Source organism: Acanthaster planci, linkage group LG01 (assembly GCF_054643075.1).
Source record: "Acanthaster planci isolate LZ-2023a linkage group LG01, COTS_SCS, whole genome shotgun sequence".
Classification (NCBI taxonomy): domain Eukaryota; kingdom Metazoa; phylum Echinodermata; class Asteroidea; order Valvatida; family Acanthasteridae; genus Acanthaster; species Acanthaster planci.
Genome location: NC_141777.1, coordinates 6,981,877 through 6,999,124, shown reverse-complemented (window position 1 = coordinate 6,999,124; position 17,248 = coordinate 6,981,877). Strand labels below are relative to the sequence as shown.

The 17,248-nt window shown below is 37.9% G+C and overlaps 1 protein-coding gene across 2 annotated transcripts; it reads right to left on the bottom strand.

The window, feature by feature from the left end:
• Positions 1-1,901: 1,901 nt before the first annotated feature.
• Positions 1,902-8,079, bottom strand: LOC110987047 (uncharacterized). Of its 2 annotated transcripts, none has more exons than XM_022249460.2 (4): positions 7,728-8,079; positions 6,519-6,845; positions 4,512-4,619; positions 1,902-4,031 (listed from the first exon to the last, which is right to left on the bottom strand). In XM_022249460.2, the coding sequence occupies exons 1-4, from the start codon at positions 7,836-7,838 to the stop codon at positions 3,675-3,677; spliced, it is 903 nt and encodes a 300-aa protein (XP_022105152.1). In that variant the 5' UTR covers positions 7,839-8,079; the 3' UTR covers positions 1,902-3,674. The 2 variants fall into 2 exon arrangements, with proteins under 2 accessions (XP_022105152.1, XP_022105161.1); XM_022249469.2 differs by lacking the exon at positions 7,728-8,079 and adding an exon at positions 7,016-7,638.
• Positions 8,080-17,248: the final 9,169 nt, after the last annotated feature.

The window sequence follows — 17,248 nt, the reverse complement described above, 5'->3', positions numbered from 1 at the left end:
GGGGATTGTCGTTCACCGCACTGAGTTTTAGGTGTGTAGGGGAAGAAATTTGACTTTTATATTTTGGTCATCGTAGTATTTGTTCATATTTTGTTAAATTCTGAAGTTTGTTTTCCTTCTATCTGTGTCAGAACTCGGAGGCCATCGATTCAATAGTTTGTAACATAATATTCTGATTTAATCATTTTTTACTATATGTTACAACAATAACTTTACTTTAGTTGCATTTTCCTGGTAAACATTTTGTACTTATTTTGTCATTATTAATCGTGTCAATATACAATATTAAATATTTCATTTTACAGTACTTTTGTATTTTTTGAAGTTCTTTAGACATATATTAACAAAGGAGTGCTTTTAGCTGGGCAGCGCGGTCTTGCTCATCTCACTTCTTGACAGTGTGTCAAACATTTTTAACGTAAGATAACAATAACTAATTTTCTGGATACATTTAAGTAGCGATCTTCATGGGAATCTTCTCTTGTACTTTCACAAATTTGTGGCTTTGCTGACAGAAGTGTGATAATTCAGCTTTTCAGCTTATTTTAGTTTTTTTTTACTTTTTACAAAATTTTTAGGCTACACCTGCTTTGCAAAAAGATGGGGGAACTATCTAGATTCCAGAGTTCTTTGTTTGCGGCAACACCCCATGGTAAGAAAAGTTACAACTAACAAAGATCTTGGCAATTCATTGCAAATTAGGACATGGGCATAATGAGCACCCATTGTTCGCTGATAAAATTATCGCCCCCGCTTTCCCGGGAAGTGGGGGACAGGTGCAGTTCATGCCAAGGCCACACATACTGTACATCCGCAGCCACCCGCGCACGCCCAGCGGATTGGGAGATCAAGTGGGTTCGCGTCACGCTGTGGGCCGCCATCGCACAGTTGATTTCACTCCATGAGAAACACCCACTCACTTATTACTCTTGACATGGAATACTCGGCAGCGGAGATCCGCCCAATTGCGTTATTGTTTAAAATGGGACGTCGTGGGAAAAGAAAATCTAAAAAGAAAATAAAAATCAACCTCCAATGATTTCTGTGCATTCCACAAAGGTGTATCACTTGAGAAGAACAAATAATGAATAAACGTATAAAAACGCAGAAGCCATAACTGCACATGTAGTTTCAAACCCCCGGTAGCGGTTAAAGCTTTCAAATTATTTTAACCAAAATAATGATCTTAGTATTACTGATTAGGTCAGTTTGAAAATCTTCCATGCTTTCATACAAGTTAAACAGTTCTCTTGTTCCAGTATTGTCCATGAAAAAGCCACATAAATGCCACCAGGGTTAATCACAATTTCACAAACCAAAATAATCACTTTTGCTGTGAGAAAAACTACGTCATTCACTACTTTTGGGCATGACAATTGCAATAACTTTGGGTATGTAAGGTAGTTTGTCACGTGAGGTTTTATAATAAATATTGTTCAGTTTCACAATTAAACTTAAAACTTACATCATGGAGAAAGAATTGCGCGTATCATATTTCAGCGTACGCGACCAGTAAGCCAGTTATCCTACGATTCTAAGAAATCTGGATGAAGGCATCAAACAATGAACAATGAAGAATTCAGTTACACATTGCATGGATACACACAATCTCTGCACAGATTGGCAGTGTTTTATTACACAATTGTGTCCACTAAAATTCGTGAGACCTTATGCCTCTTGGCACACACTCTTTGAAATCTTGGTGCGTTAATGAAATAACTGCTACAATACACAAAGCACAATAACTTTTTCTAACATGCCACAAACTATACATTTGTACATGTTCGATGTCAGTAATTTTAAAACATAATTTGTTGGCAGTGATAAAAAGGGTAAAAAACTCAAACGACGCATAGTCTCAATTGACACATTTACACAAAGACATTATGATCACGCGCTACTTGTCAACAGTTGTACACATTTTATTTCCGGAAATTCCAATATATTAACCACGTCACAGTTCACACAACAATCGAGGCTACCAGACACTACGTTCAAAAGACAAATGAAACTGATACCAATGCAAAGAATTCCAACACAATCCATGGTTACTGTATCGAATGTTACTGTGCATGTTTCACCTATATGGTTATTTACAAAATAAATAAATAAATATCTTTGACGGAGCAGTGTTCCATCGCACAGATGCTGTTTCGTTTGTCGTTATGTGTAAAAATAATTTATAAACAAAAACTGTAAAGCTATAACGTGACGCAAACATAACAATTATAGCAAACGTTAACATGTACATGTACGTTACATGAAAACAATTACGTTGGCAGTGTTCAAATGTTTAGAAAATTGAAATGTTTAATTTTTCACAAAAATGGAAAAAATTACCTTAAATGGCAATGGGCCTACATTATACGATAACACGTACTTCACCCTCCGGCTTTCGACAAGCCACCGACGATTTACATTTAAAAAATAAGGCAAATACGCTGGTGTTTATTTCAGTCTTCTCTGATCATCATTCGCTAAAACACTTTCGAAATGATGGCATCAATGCATATCTTTTTCTTTGAAAGAAAAAAAATCTCATGCAACTTGTAATGCTGCGTTTTATACAAATACAAAAATTTGACTCATACTCTTCCAAAAGGTTATGAGAAAATGTAGACTCGCCCATCGGTAAATGAACAGCCATCCATCGATGACTCAACAAAATCTCTGAAAGGTCAAATTAATTAGCGAGGTATTAGATCACTATTCCCAGGGATAAGAAAAACGGGAACTACTCTCAAACTTTTTGCGATGAGTAATAAAACACTGACTCACTCTTTCCGAGCAAGGCCCTCATTCTAAGTCTACACTGTAACGCGTGGGCGGAAGCCGAGATGCTAGACACCTTTAGGAGATTCATCTTAACACAACTCAAAAGTGGTCACATCACACAAAGCTGAAGTGAACATTGGGTACAAACCTTTTGCGAATTCATGCAATCTTAAATTATCGACGAATTATTTAATGAAAGGCCCTTATTTGAAATAATTATATTAAAAATCATAATTTAATAATTGGCATGATTGGCATTTATCATTTTTTTACTATGCTATTGAAGAGAACAGCTTCAGATATGCTATTGATATCAGTGATATCAGCAAAAAATATTATTGCACTTTAAATTATTACACATTGTTTCAGTCGCTTAAGAGACTACATTAATAACGTAGGATGTTGGAATGGATTGCCGAGACTTTAATTTAGCTCTGATCTCATTCAAATACATGATACACTACTGAATATCTTCAAACCGCAAGTTTGAAAACACCTGATAAATTTTGCAAGGCCGCCATCTGTAAACGTTTTTATTCCCTTAGGTCAGAATGGCAAATAGCATGCAGTAGGCTACGGTTGCCTCATTACTCGTTAGTAGGGAAAAATCAAGATGGCGGGTGAATGACAAAATTTCTCGGTGTACTTCATTTCATCCATAATCATTATTAATAATCAGGTTATGAATAACATTAGGTTTACGTAAATGTTGGAAAACATTCTTGTTTGAGCAGGCAATATTTTTGAAGTCAGTTTAATTGAATACATAGTGGCTGTTAAAGGTTCTAGAGTTGGATAGGATCTTGGATAGGGTTGTTAGCAGACAGACAGAGCATCTCTTGTTGCCAGCTGGACACTTTTTACATCATCAGTTTTTTGTTCTTCTCCCAGTCTCCGTTTCAAAGCTGAATCAGTGTCCTATTGGCTTCCGGACTGGACATATCACTGTTGCTGCTCTCTGATTTGATAGCCTCCCTTCCACAACTCAAGATGTTGTCGCTCGCGTCGCCATTGTGAACCGTAGTTCCCACGGTGTAATTAAAGACGCTGGTGGGCGTGACCACTTCAGTAGTGGGGGTTTCCAGGCTGCTGGTGGAGGTAGCCGTGGAGGTTGTGGCTGTCTGTTTGTTGGCTTTGTTCTGCCGACACATTGCCTTGTGTGCCTCCAGAATAAACTCAAGTTGTTCCTTTTGCTGATGCAGCTTAGAAATTTCCTGCTCCAGGGTGGCATTCTTCTCTTCCCAATCTTCAGTTTCCTGTAAAAAAAGAAAGAGAGAAAAATTAAGAATACACATTGTACATCATAAACACTGCTGGTTGATTATGAATCTTTTTGTTTCTGATGACAAATAAAACTGGTACTTTTTTGAATAACAAACATTCCAAATTTCTGTCCTTTTAGAATCTTACTTGAAAGATACATTTCATCACTGATGGACTTTAAGTGCTGATAAATAAAAAAAACAGAAAAGGCAAAATGCAGGTAGCCGAACGTTTTCGCCAAACTCTGCTGTTTAAATCAATTAAAACCATTTGACTTGTTTCCATTCACTAATTTTTCTTTACCTGTCTTAAACAGATTTTATGTAAACTATGTATTAGGCATTAAGAACACTGAAACATGGGATGATTTCACTTTTCGATACAGCAATTATATCCAATAAATTTGACGTATAGGCCCTTACATGTACAAGTACATTTACAGTTGAAAGATTCTGGTGGTAAATTCAGCTTACCCCAATGAGAGAGTTGGTGTGGTCTACCCGCCTCTGGCGACACTTGGCGGCTGCAAGCTTGTTCCTTTCACGACGGATGCGCCTTTTGTCTCTTTCCTCGGGCGGCAACTAAGAGCAGAAAACAGGACAAAGGAAAGAGGTTCATTAACTATGCAGTCAAGGAAATCGGGCAAGGCACAATACAAAAAAAGGGCTCTGGTTTGCAGCCAAGATATTAAGTATCACAATCCATTTTATTTTGAAAATTCATGTTTGAACAGCTTAATTACAGGTCATTTGGGGTTTCGAACACAAGCTCTTACAAATTAAAGTTTTAGGCCATTTTTTGTATTATTATTTTGTATATTTCCTTTTAATAGCCCCACCTACTTAGCAGATTATGGTGTCTCAAAAGCCTACAATGTATCTGTGAACACCAATAATTTCGGAGGTGTAATAAACGGGTTCTCCTTGACCCACTATTATTACAGTGCATCATCACGGTTATTATACATGTACATGAAGAAATCCAAGATGGCCGCATGTCCAGGTTGCTCTGGTATGCAACAGCACGCATTGTACTGTAGGTCATGCTTTTACTGTACTGTTGTATTATGCGTATAGATGCTGTACATGTACAATGTACATGTACTGTACATGTGCATGCACACGCGACTGCTGTGTCAATAATACCCATGCATAACAAGCGAGCCTTGGACGAATGACCTTGTGCTACGCAGCATAATGACTGCAGTAATTTAGAAAATGTATACACAACTGCGACAATTCAGTCGTGGATGCTCGAAGGCAACCGGGTGTTATGTTGTTTTCTTCCAAACCTTGTCGACGTGCGAATGTGAGTTTCATGAGCCCTACCAGCACAAGCTTTTACTAATGGCCCTGGTTCAAACAATGCCGGAGTAGAGGCAATAAAGGGTGAAGGCGTTTTTTTTCCATATGCTTCGATCTGATCGACCCTCACCACATAGTGCAAACACCAATCTGCATAATCTAACAATAGAGCTGGGTAAGCAGCTTAGGGCTGTTGACCAAGATAGGTCAAATCTTTCACAAGGCCCTTCTGTTCTGGCACTGGACATCAACAAAACAAGCATTTTAGTACAAAGCTATCGCACGTATTCAGGCTGTGCTGTCTCTCGTTTCCCAAAAGAAATGATTGAACCGTGATGTCTCTTCCAAGTTCGTGACTGGATGGATTTCCATTCCAGCCAAGTAGTCACCAGCTTGATAGAGCATTTCCGCACAAATTAAAGTCATTACATGTTCTTGACAAACTAAATCCTCCCCATCCCGAACTGTTTAAGGTGAGGCAATGGGCTCATAATCCTCAACAAAGTTACCCATCATGTAACGATGATTCATCTTTCAGAAAACTTGCAACTTCCTTTCAAAAGTAGATTTCTTGAAAAGGGTTTCCCATACAGTCTTTGGGAGAATTAAAACGCAGTGAGAAATATCATTTGCATTCAATGAGGCTAAAGGAGAACCGTCAAACAAATTAGTGTTTCCTGGAAAAAGCGGTGAATGACATTGCAAAATCGGCAGGACCTCAGGCAAGGGATAACGTCCAAAATGTGTCAGTTATGAATTCCGGGTCAGCTTCAGATCCAACGAACTAACACCCACGCAAAAAGCTGCTTCCTAATTCGTTTCTTGTTAAGTGCCCCTGAACAAAAGCAACTTCCGGTCTATAATGAGATTCAGGGAAAACTTTCGCCAACTTCCGGGAAGTGATTTGAGCGATTCCACTTGTTACAAAGGTTGACCATGGGTTATGACTCCCCAAAGAATGAAATCCCCTATAACCGAGTAGGAAGCCGACCAAGATCGAAGATACAAATCTGCTATGAACTTACATTCGAGCCAGATTTTTATTATATTTTCTATGCATTTGAAAGTCTGTATCAAACATGAGGATTACTAATGTATTAATAATCACGATAAAATGGATTGTAATACAGGAATTTACATTTTAGATTCTGTTTGGAATGTTTTTTAAGTACTTACATCTTCATCTCTGATTCTCCTTCTTGATGTTGATGGGGACATCCTCAATAGTTCCAGGTCACTAGATCTGACTCGACCATGGTGGACGGCTCGTGATCCTTGGTGTCTGGCGGTTATAGAACCATGGGAACTTGAAGACACCGAGGGTGGCACAAAGTTACCGCCGTGGATGTTGTTGTTGAGATGGGGCAACCAGCCACTAGTCAGAGAGGTTGGGGTGATGACAGAGGTAGGGATAGCACTTTGGTGTGTGCTCATCGGGTGAGAAGTTGTCATAGGGGGAGCATAACTTGAGATGTCCATGATGTCCTCAGACGCAGTGTAATCCTGATACAGGTTGTATAGAGAGAAAGAAAACGTGCAAGAATTATCAATATATTATTTATGATTTCCTTTTAATATTAGACAACCAAGAGCTGTATAACTTTGTGAAGTTCACAAAATGTATGGAAATACATTTTGATCATACACGTAGGCAGAGTAGAGTATCAACTTACCGCTTCAACCTTTACAAGTTTGGCCGTTGTTGGATACATAATCGATCGCCACGGCCAATCGCCAGGACAATGAAGTATTGAAACAAAAAGTGAAACTTGCCAACAAGTGAAATTCCTGGCCAGTCAATCAACTTGACCGCAACTTTACAAGTGACTTATTATGAACTCTCGTGGTTGTCTCTTTTATCAAAATCAACTCGGTGAAGTCCAGAATGCAAGTGTTTGTAAATGCAGCGAGTTAAGTTACTAACATTCGCAGTAGTTGAGTGTAAGCCCCACCTTCTTCGTCCGGTACTACAAATTAACCTAATCCTGAACGGGGAGGAGCACCCATCCGCCCGGACATGCCGGAAGAGAAGTTTACCCGCATGACTTTGACTAAACCTCAGTGGGATCTTTGCCACGAGTTGCGCAAAAAAGGTCACATGACAAATTTGCTTTTCTGGCAAGAGGACGGGATGTCACGCACTACGCACGCCAGATCCCCCAAAGTCCTTTCTTCTTCAGAAATCTATCTGTACTGGATAGGTCGACGACCCGGGTTGAGGTACTCTAAGAAGGGCATACATGTAGACTTGAAAAACTAGTCATCAGCTATATAAAGAACGATGATGCACGCCACTTCAGACCTTTCACCACAAAGAAGTCCCTGGAAAGACTGAATCACACTTAACTGCTCAAGCAAGAGACAAAAATTTAAAGTGTTACATACCTCCCCATCTGCTGGAATGGCTCCAGTAGACATGGTGGTCAGCACGTCGTTCAGGTTCTTCATGAGGTTCGTCACGCCTTCTTTGGATGGCAACGTAACGTTGGGGTACATGCCAAGCAGTTGGCTACAACGAAAAAATCTAGCTCTCTCTTGGGCGCACAAGTCTCTAAATATTCCGCACTTCCGTTGAGGCTCTATATTCTGTAGGATGAATAACAATGTCTTTAGTGTCTTTTAGATTCGGTGAGCTTCGGAAGAGTTCGTATGTTCGTTCGGGAAAGGCTCGTTTGTCAGGGCTTCCACTATGATGAGTCACAACTGATGCTATTGGGGTTGTCCCAGAATCTCATCGTATTATATACATTCAGCTCCGCAGATCTGCATGGGCTTGCGCTTGCATTCACACGTACACTCACGTTCCGTTCTATTTTCGGAGTGTGATGTAACCTACTATGATATTAATATTCATGTTCGTTTGCCAGAAGCGTTAACGTGTGGAATGGCGAGATCGTGCGCGTCATAGAAGTTCCCTTTTGGCTTTCGCATTTTTTGTACAGCTTTTCCATCTGCAAGAGCACTAATAAATGTCTCAAATTCTACAAGGATCAATAAACCACAAATTCTTGATATCCTACAAGAAAATCAACCTAAATTCTGTGGCGCGATTGCCGGAGCTAATTTTCTGGACCTTTCCAGAAGATTATAAATATTCATATCTGTTGCATATTCATGTTGCTAAGCGACAGTCTTTTATTTACATAAATAAATAACCCGGCCGTGCGTCATAAGCTATTCACCATTCATTTAATTCTGCGTGCATAGGGCGAATCCTCTGACGTCAAACCGGTTATCCAATCACTATCACTGTTTACTATAACTGGTTGCTAGCAACACGAAATGTGCGCGTACTGCACTGTACACTGTACATGTACATATGCATGACATGTACTGTACATGTACGTGTACATGTATATGTAGCCTATTATACACGTTCTGTACATGTACTGTACACAATGTACATGTACATGACATGTACATGTACATATTGTGAACGTATTATACATGTACATTGTACATGTATAATACGTTCACAATATGTACACATGTACATGTACAAATACATTACATCTACAATGTACTGTACAGGTATATGTATATGTACATGTGTACATATGCGTAATAATTTTGATCTGTAGTGAGGTGCCCTTAATTAGGGCATGGGGGGACCACCCATGTGGTTTCAATAAGTAGACTCAAAAAGTAGTTGTTCCTTTTCACCTTAGTTATTTATCGATCCTAAAAAAATTTTTTTTATTAATCTTGGTCTATTGGAAAAAATCTGTCAAATTCATTTTGGAAAATTGTACCCAAAACAGGATATTACAGGATTTTAATACTACTACTACTTCATCAAAATATCCATACGGAATAAATTGTAGAAATGTTGAGATTTAATTTAATTTATTCAATTATTCAGTTAGTAATCTTGCACAGCGAGTTTGCGTTGTGACCTGAATTATCATAATTCACCCTCGAATAACAAGACGCTGTATATATGCTCCTTGTGTAAGGCACTAAATTTAGAATTCTCAGTAGAGTTACATCGACCGCCTAAAGTAGTTTCTTAGCCGATTGCTTAATGGAATAAATTATGCTGTGGTGGTGCATATATGCCTGCACGACCATGCTTCATCAGTGTCGGTTAAGAGTGGCACTCTTAGATGGCCAGCGACAGGACAACTCGCTCTTCAAGCCCGTTGTTCAGATTTTCCAGATTGAGATGTATTAATCATGCTCCACTTATAAAAGACTTTCTAATAAAAGAAAAATATTCTGCACTGTTATTGACTGCACTTGGTTTGTAAATATTGCATTTAAACGTTCTTGTAACTGTTTAATAAGCCCTGCATGACATGGACAATTTCTATAACTTTTATAAACATTCATTTCTCCGCGTACGTTTCGTGTGAACCATTTTTATGTTATCAAGAATGTTAATAATTGGTTGCCTGTATGTGTATTTTAATAAACATTGCTGTTACTAAGGAAAATTGCCACTATTATATTTCATGCACTACATAGATTCCTTTTCGGTGGAGGTTGGTTCTACTTTTTATTTTGTTAATCGCCGTCTTTAAATCGACTGATTACGTCTCAGTTTCGACTTGCAGACTGTTTTCCAAATTTACGCGAAACTTATGAATATTTGAATGAAATCATTACAGAGTTTTCCCATTTAACTTCATTAGTATTTGACGATTTTTAATTTATTTTTTATGTCATCCTTTGGCCAATTTCACGGAGCTGAGAAACATGGAATTTAGCATAGAACCAGAAACATACGTTACCAGGCTCATATTTTTATCAGCGCAAATTGTTCGGTTTTTGCACAATAAATTTTACAATAAACAAATGACTTTCTTTAATAGTTGCAATAGATAAGACAAATAAGATTAGTCACATATAAACAGGAATGTGTTTTCTAAGCTTACTGTGGAAGGTTATAAATGAATGATAACGCAAATAATATGTCTTTGTCACATTCCATTCGGTCAATGCCGCTGGTACATCCCACGCTGTAAATACTATTGTTCGTATATATAGTCTGGAATTTTTCATGGTTTCCTCTGGTAATACAATTTAGGGCGTGGACAAACACTCTACACCTTCAACATATTTGGCTGAGGGGATGTGGCTGATATACTGTAGGATACATTCCATCATTGTGAGCATCGTCACAATAAAAGCTAATTGTGACAAGAATAACCGCAAGTCTTGGGATATCCCTCAGTTATGACTCAGCTTCACTCCTATTTATACTTCCACGATGCCATGCACCCGAAACAATGGACCGAAGTGTACATACATTCGTGTATATGTACATGTACATGAATTTTGTATTTGTACTTAGCAACCGGCCGCTGCGTACCCGCGCCTTTTGTAAGATGGATTTGATTACTGAGCTACGCAGACACGTGTAAGCTATTACGCATGATCTATACGCCAAAAGGCAAGGGCGTGTTGCAGTAACGCCCATGCTCAATCCGTGCTCGTCCAAGAACTCAAGAGAAAAATACCGATAGCCCAACGCCAGCAGCGTCGTGATCGATTGTCATTGTCTTGGTAGCAGTCCTTTGTTTAGTCAAGGAGATTCCGCGGAAATACCATGTGAAATTCTTCGCATACCACACATACCTCGATGAGTTTTACTTAATACGCCATTCCACACACTGGATACCAGGATTTCAGATCTCGCTAAGTGATTAGTGTTCTGTGGTTCAATTATGCTTGGTCCCGTGCCTTAATATACTCATCTATAGTGTTGCTGTATAATTTGTTAATACGGAACTTGTGGACTGAGTATTGTCGACGAGGTACACACACGCAAGTCGTTTAGGCTTTACACATATTATTTTCATATCGCACATGTATTCTTGGTGAAATATTTAATCTTTCAGCTTCCAAACCTACCTTGCTTTACAGTGTAGCAGGTTCCGTGACCAGTTATTGTCGTCTAACTTGAAGTAAGTCTTGTACAGCAAAGGCAACTAACCAGTCATCCAATTTATTGCTTTACTTGGCATATATAGTTCGCTTTGTTTCTCTCCCCTTGTTTTTGATGTGACAACATTTATCCAAACCTCCAGCTCCTTTTATGTTAAGAATTGACGCGCTGCACTGTCAGAATGATATTTTTGTACTCTGACTAAATTTCGCTTCAGCCAAAAGAACAACTGCTATGTAAAATACGGAAGTAGCGTATAATGTACATGTACACTCACCTGGTTGAATATCGTACCTCGCACTCTGATTCATTTTCACTTTCAAGTATACAAAACAATCATACAATAAACGTTGATTTGAAGGCAAAGGTCGATGCCAATCGAATTATATCAACTCAATTTTTAAAATAATCACAAATTACAGTATATATATCCTCTTTTATAAATATACCAATTTGTACTCAGAGTCTTAGTTCTTCTTTTCCAACTCGCAACATGCTATATTTTCTAATTCCTCAAAAGAGGGCTTGGCAAATTCAAACATGAAAGACCCAACAATAATTATTATACCAGTATATTGGTATTCAAGTGCATTGCGATTTTTTAGTTTGATCCAGTTCTCTCTTTTGCTCTGAATTATTGAGTAAATTTAAAATCGACATGTGTCTCATGTTGTTTTACTTTATTCATTTAAGTATTCTTACAGTATTTACATTTATATGGAGAGGAGCTGACGTTACGTTTTGTCAGTATATGATTGTGATTTAAACTGTTGTCAATAAAAACACGCATAATGGCATTTTACTCACACGCCTGAAAACCACATGATCCCTTTCATAGTTATCTGAGCAAAAACAGTGGCTGGTGTTCCGTTTCAGCCAAGAAAATCCCCAATACTATTGTTTCTTGTGTTCTCCGTTATATGCTCTGACATATCACTTCCGTGTCCATCCGGAAGGAATACGAGAAAAACAAATGAAACACAAATAGGAAAAAATAACAAATCCACTGACGTCGTTTACTCAATAACTGTCAAGGTCGTAAAAGTCTTATTATGACATAATAATTGTCATGGTCACATGGTTTAGGAATGATGCAAATTTCCTTCTTAGATTTGGTTCTTTTTAGGATCTTTCCCTTGTAATGTCAGCAGTTAGTTTTAAATGTCCAGATGTCAGCGGATCAATGGCCTGCGATGAACTCAATTGCGATTGACTTGCAGCACTGATGGTATACACACCTTTAGTTTAAGAGGATACGTGTGAGAAGGCTTTTTATTCATTATTTATAATTGGATACACCAAAATATCATAACTTATATTATTATATAATTATATTTTTGGAAAGCTGCTGTGTGGATTTTTATACTTCTGCGTCGCACTCAATTTGCCATTCTGCAAGGACCGTTTTAAAGCAATAGAAAGGGGGAAATACCTCACTGGAACAAGTGTACCTAAAATCATATACTACCAAATGCCTCCTTTCCTGATGGAAAGATGATTTAAAATTTGTAGAAAGTATAGCAATTCCTATTGTAAAAATATTTTCTTATTGCTGAGCCTGTGTTGACTTTATGTTGAGTTTACATTATGCGAATGCGTGCTTAGTTATTGGCTCGATCACGATATTATTTTGAAGGTCAAATTTCAGAATCGTTTTCAATTTTTTGTTCAAAGAATTGATGAGTCATGTTTCATTTTTTAACGCTGAAACTTCTGAAGTTGTTTACTTTGTGGCAAATCACTACGAACCCTTCCTGAAAACATCGAAAGTAAAAGCAATGAAGCAAGACTGTATTGTCGATATGCAACGTGCAATGCCTGGAATTACATAACATTGTTTAATTCCTTCCGCATCTATGTCAGTAAGGATTTATAATTAGATAACTTCGATCACTTTACCTCGGCAGTCGAGAGACATCCGTCCCTTAATGCTTGTTTTTAGGGGTATCTTTTGTTTGTTTTCCAGCAACCGTTGTATTTCTTTGCAAGGTGTAGACATTGATTCGTTCCTAAGTTCACACAAAAAGACGGGGCCACTACCAAGAAGAAATTTTCAGTTTGTGAGAGGATCATAAATGACGAACGCAATAATATCTAGTTTGTGCATAATACATCCTCAGTTTTCACAAACATTTTCACTCCTTTGATTTATTGTGGAAGAAATTTAAATTTGAAATGAAAAATTATCTTGACAGGCAAATTCATCTAAAGAAAAAAAAGCCCACTCTAGTACTTACAGTAATGCGTTTAATAAGTAGGTTGTACCACAGTTTATGACTTTAAAAGGTAGTAAAATGTGGCTGCATAATCTCACAGCTGTCGCACCGGCATGGTTCCCAACTTTGTCGCCGAAAAATGACCGGCTTGACAATTCATTTTCTGTCAAGTACGTGTGACTAGGTCAACTTTAACGTCAGGGCTGTACTTTCCGTTGAGTGGAGTATCAGCTTGAGGTAAACAGGTATTTATAAAAAATTATCAGAAAGAAACGAATAAAACGTTGACTTTTATATGATGTAGTTTTTGACAGCCATGCCTTTTTCTATAATTTCTTATTTCTTTTCAGAGTAACCGGAACGTTACAAGCAATTGTTCATTGATTGAAATTGATTTGATTTCAAATACAGTCAGAATTTTGGGCTTTTTTACAAATTTGCAAAAAGAGATACGAGTACCCCACATGGAGCGTCATTTTAGTTTTGGACTGGAAAATAAAAGCCGATTCAAAGCCGATTCAATAGATTCAAAGCCGATTCAATGTGAAGCCGCAACATTCAAGAAGCGCAAGTCTATATCTTTTACTTACTTATTAAGAGCCAAAAAACAGCCAATTGATTGTTCGAATACGAGCACTACATATATAAACCATAATGGTTCGTTTACTTTATAATTTACACACTTAAAGTAGCAGCTTGTCGAGTTCCCTGCAAGACGATTCTTTTGTACAAAAGTTGGTCAAGAACTTCTTAAATCTTATGAAAATATACATGTACTTTAGAGTAAAGTTATAGAGTAAAATGAGTTAAATTAAAGTGTCCTTCACTTTTCAGGAATATAGTCTGAAGAGTTGAACAATGTCAACCAGGATTTCTTTCATACATGGTTCTGCGATAGAAATTGTTCCCCAATTGCTAACTTTAAGTTGAGACAGTTTCTCGGCATTCTTGAGCGTCCTTGTGACGTTTTATGAGACGTCATCGTACAACCCAGTGGGTTTAATTGTTTCAGATAAAGGGACCTTTTACGTCGTCGTTGTTCCATTCTCTCGGAGGTAATGGTCTGTTTGAGTAACGTACATTCCAGGTGCCCCATTTACGTCACTGGCTAATCTTTTCATGCGACTGAACAATGGATTTTTTCTATCGCACTTGGTAAACAGCTTCAGCGCTTTTGCCAAACTCGATTTGGCAATATCAAAGTTTTACGCGCTACTGGCCGTGAATGCCGGGTCCCAGGTATGTTCCCAGGTCTGCTAGGCTGTATGAAAAAGTGACCTGTTGAATATAGTCTGCAGTTAATTCTTGCTATGGATACATTTCACCGTCGTCTAACTACGACATCATTCACTATTTTCAGTGGTGAGGTAGGCTTTAACATTCAACTCGAATCTCCCTGTACAATGTCTTTACACATAAACACGGCTTCATTTGATTTAATTGCTCGAAAAGATTAGGACAAGCTGACAAATATTGTCTAAAAAAGATCATCATATTCCATTTTGTAGTTGACAGTACAGGTACATGTATATTAGGCCCTGGACTCCATGTTAAAGAAGGCAAGTTACTACATGCAGACGAACGTTGTTCTCCGACTTATTAATGACGTCATGTTACATTTCATCAGCAAAAAAAAGTTCAGTAAACTGAATAGACTGAGAATATGGACAGAATAAAAATGTCAACATCAAATACATAATACAACAGATATTTTAGAGCCTATAAGGCTGGCAACATGAAAGCTGGAAGACACCAGTCTCATAAGTAGGTTAACTGATTCACGTATAGGTTGACAGCATCGTCCCAATTCTGTCGGTCCTAAAGGCCTACTTTAGGCCCACTAGGATTTTTTTCTGGGTCACACATTAGTCATGTATATGGCCTATTACAGGTAGGTGCTCAGTTTGGACATTAACTTTTGGAATTCAGGTACCATGAAGCGAAAACCACTCTTTCAAGTGTTTATAGGCCCTCTCTTTCTTTGCTTCAGCAAAAAACAATATTTGTACAACCTGTGTGAAGCTGCATGGGGGAAATAACAAATTATCCGGTATAATTTGAGCATTTTTGAGTCATTATGCCATTATGTTCTGCTATAAATTAGATGAGGCAAGAAACAGATTTACTGAAGGGGCAGGATTATTTCCATCTTTATGAATCGTTAAAGTGCTTACTATTTTCTGGCTGCAGCTTTTCCATATGACAGTATTTCACTCAAATATGACAGTATTTGCCTCAAAATGCACTCATGCCTTGTATTGAGGAAGTTCTGTTATTTAGTATCTTGTAGTAGGCCCATATTTAATGAAATTGTCTTACCTTTGTACCGACGGCCGGCCATGTATGTGAATTTGCAAACAACTTGCAGGTAAAACCCATGACTGTAACTTAGCGAGACAAATACTTATTGTAATTAATCTGTCGTCATTCAGTTAGTACTGTATGGGAACTTGAGAAGGGGCCCAGTTATGAAGAGAATCTCGGTTTTTACAATTTACTGCAGGGTGTGAACCATGTACAGTTATAACTGTCAAGTGTGATGGGGGGGTGCTACAAAAATTTCGAATCGTTCGGCACACAGGACAGACACAGGACAGCTAAATGAAAAATGTAACAATGCAAGATAAATTTTTCAGTTGTGTCCCTGTTTCCATTTACTCGATCGTGGCAAGGAAGGAAAAGATCTCTAAAAAATATTTATGGAAAAGCAAGGTCACACTCGTGACATTATGTCATGGAATATGAATGTCAGAAGGAGGCGGAAGAATAATTTCTATGTAATGGTAAGTATCCAAGCCCATATCATCGTGTTTGTAAACTATAAAAGAATAATTTCAAGTGACAACTTCGATACAAAAGTGGTAACTTGGACTAAAAGAGAATACATATCGTGTGCTTTTTGCGCATGACCGACTGTGCTTTGAAGCACCTCGTGATGGTGCACAATACCTATTTTTAGCGTATGAAGTAACCATGGTGTAAGGGAGGTACCATTAAATTAAGCTCGGGTAATAAATGACACGTGAGCGTCTTTCGTCAAACCTTTTGTAGTTTGAAGTGGAACAGTCTACTGGTGGTTCCTTATCAGAATTTTATATAGATAAGTGTTAGATTATGCATGGAGTGACGATAGTCGTTATAAATACAGAGGAGGTCTGTAACAATGAAGAAGTCGTCCAAAGTCCACATTTCAGCTTGAATGAGTTCAAAGAGTAACTTTTCAGCTTCCAGTGCATGTTGAATTCTTGAAAATGTATCGGTCTGCAGATCGAACGGTCACAGACGTGAATTCATAGACGTAATTCAAGAAGTTGTGCAGTTTGACAAACTGGATCCTTTTCATCTATCCTAATCGCGTTTGCAACTGTTATGTCCTCTGTCTAGGAGAGAAGGGGTTTCAAATGTATATTGAATGGACCATGATGTTTCCATAAATATTAAAAGAAAACTTTGACCTGTTCAAATGCTAATTTTTTTCTCAATTCTTCTCCTACAAAGGTGCCGACTACATCCTTCTCTTTCTCAAAAATTCAAATCATTGCCAATGACAAACTATGCATGTTCTAGAATAACACGAACAAAGTCTGAAAAACAATGAAAAACAACATGAAAACAATCGTTTCTTATGGTACTTGCTCTGACGTTAATCGAACACGTAAGTTCTGCAGCATAACAATTCCATTTCGTTAGCGTCAACAAACCGTCACCAACCGCTCAGGAAGTCACAGCGCAATGGTTCGTGTTAAAATCATTCAAATTAACGTATTCTTTTCATGTACACACGAATAAAAATGCAGTTA

What these genes read in the sequence shown, in the direction of transcription:
- LOC110987047 (XM_022249460.2), bottom strand. Translation starts at nt 7,838, where the DNA reads ATGTACCCCAACGTTACGTTGCCATCCAAAGAAGGCGTGACGAACCTC. An exon ending in CCATTCCAGCAGATGGGGAG is followed by an intron (nt 6,846 to 7,727) that starts GTATGTAACACT and finishes AACCTGTATCAG; the next exon opens with GATTACACTGCGTCTGAGGA. An exon ending in GGAGAATCAGAGATGAAGAT is followed by an intron (nt 4,620 to 6,518) that starts GTAAGTACTTAA and finishes TTCTGCTCTTAG; the next exon opens with TTGCCGCCCGAGGAAAGAGA.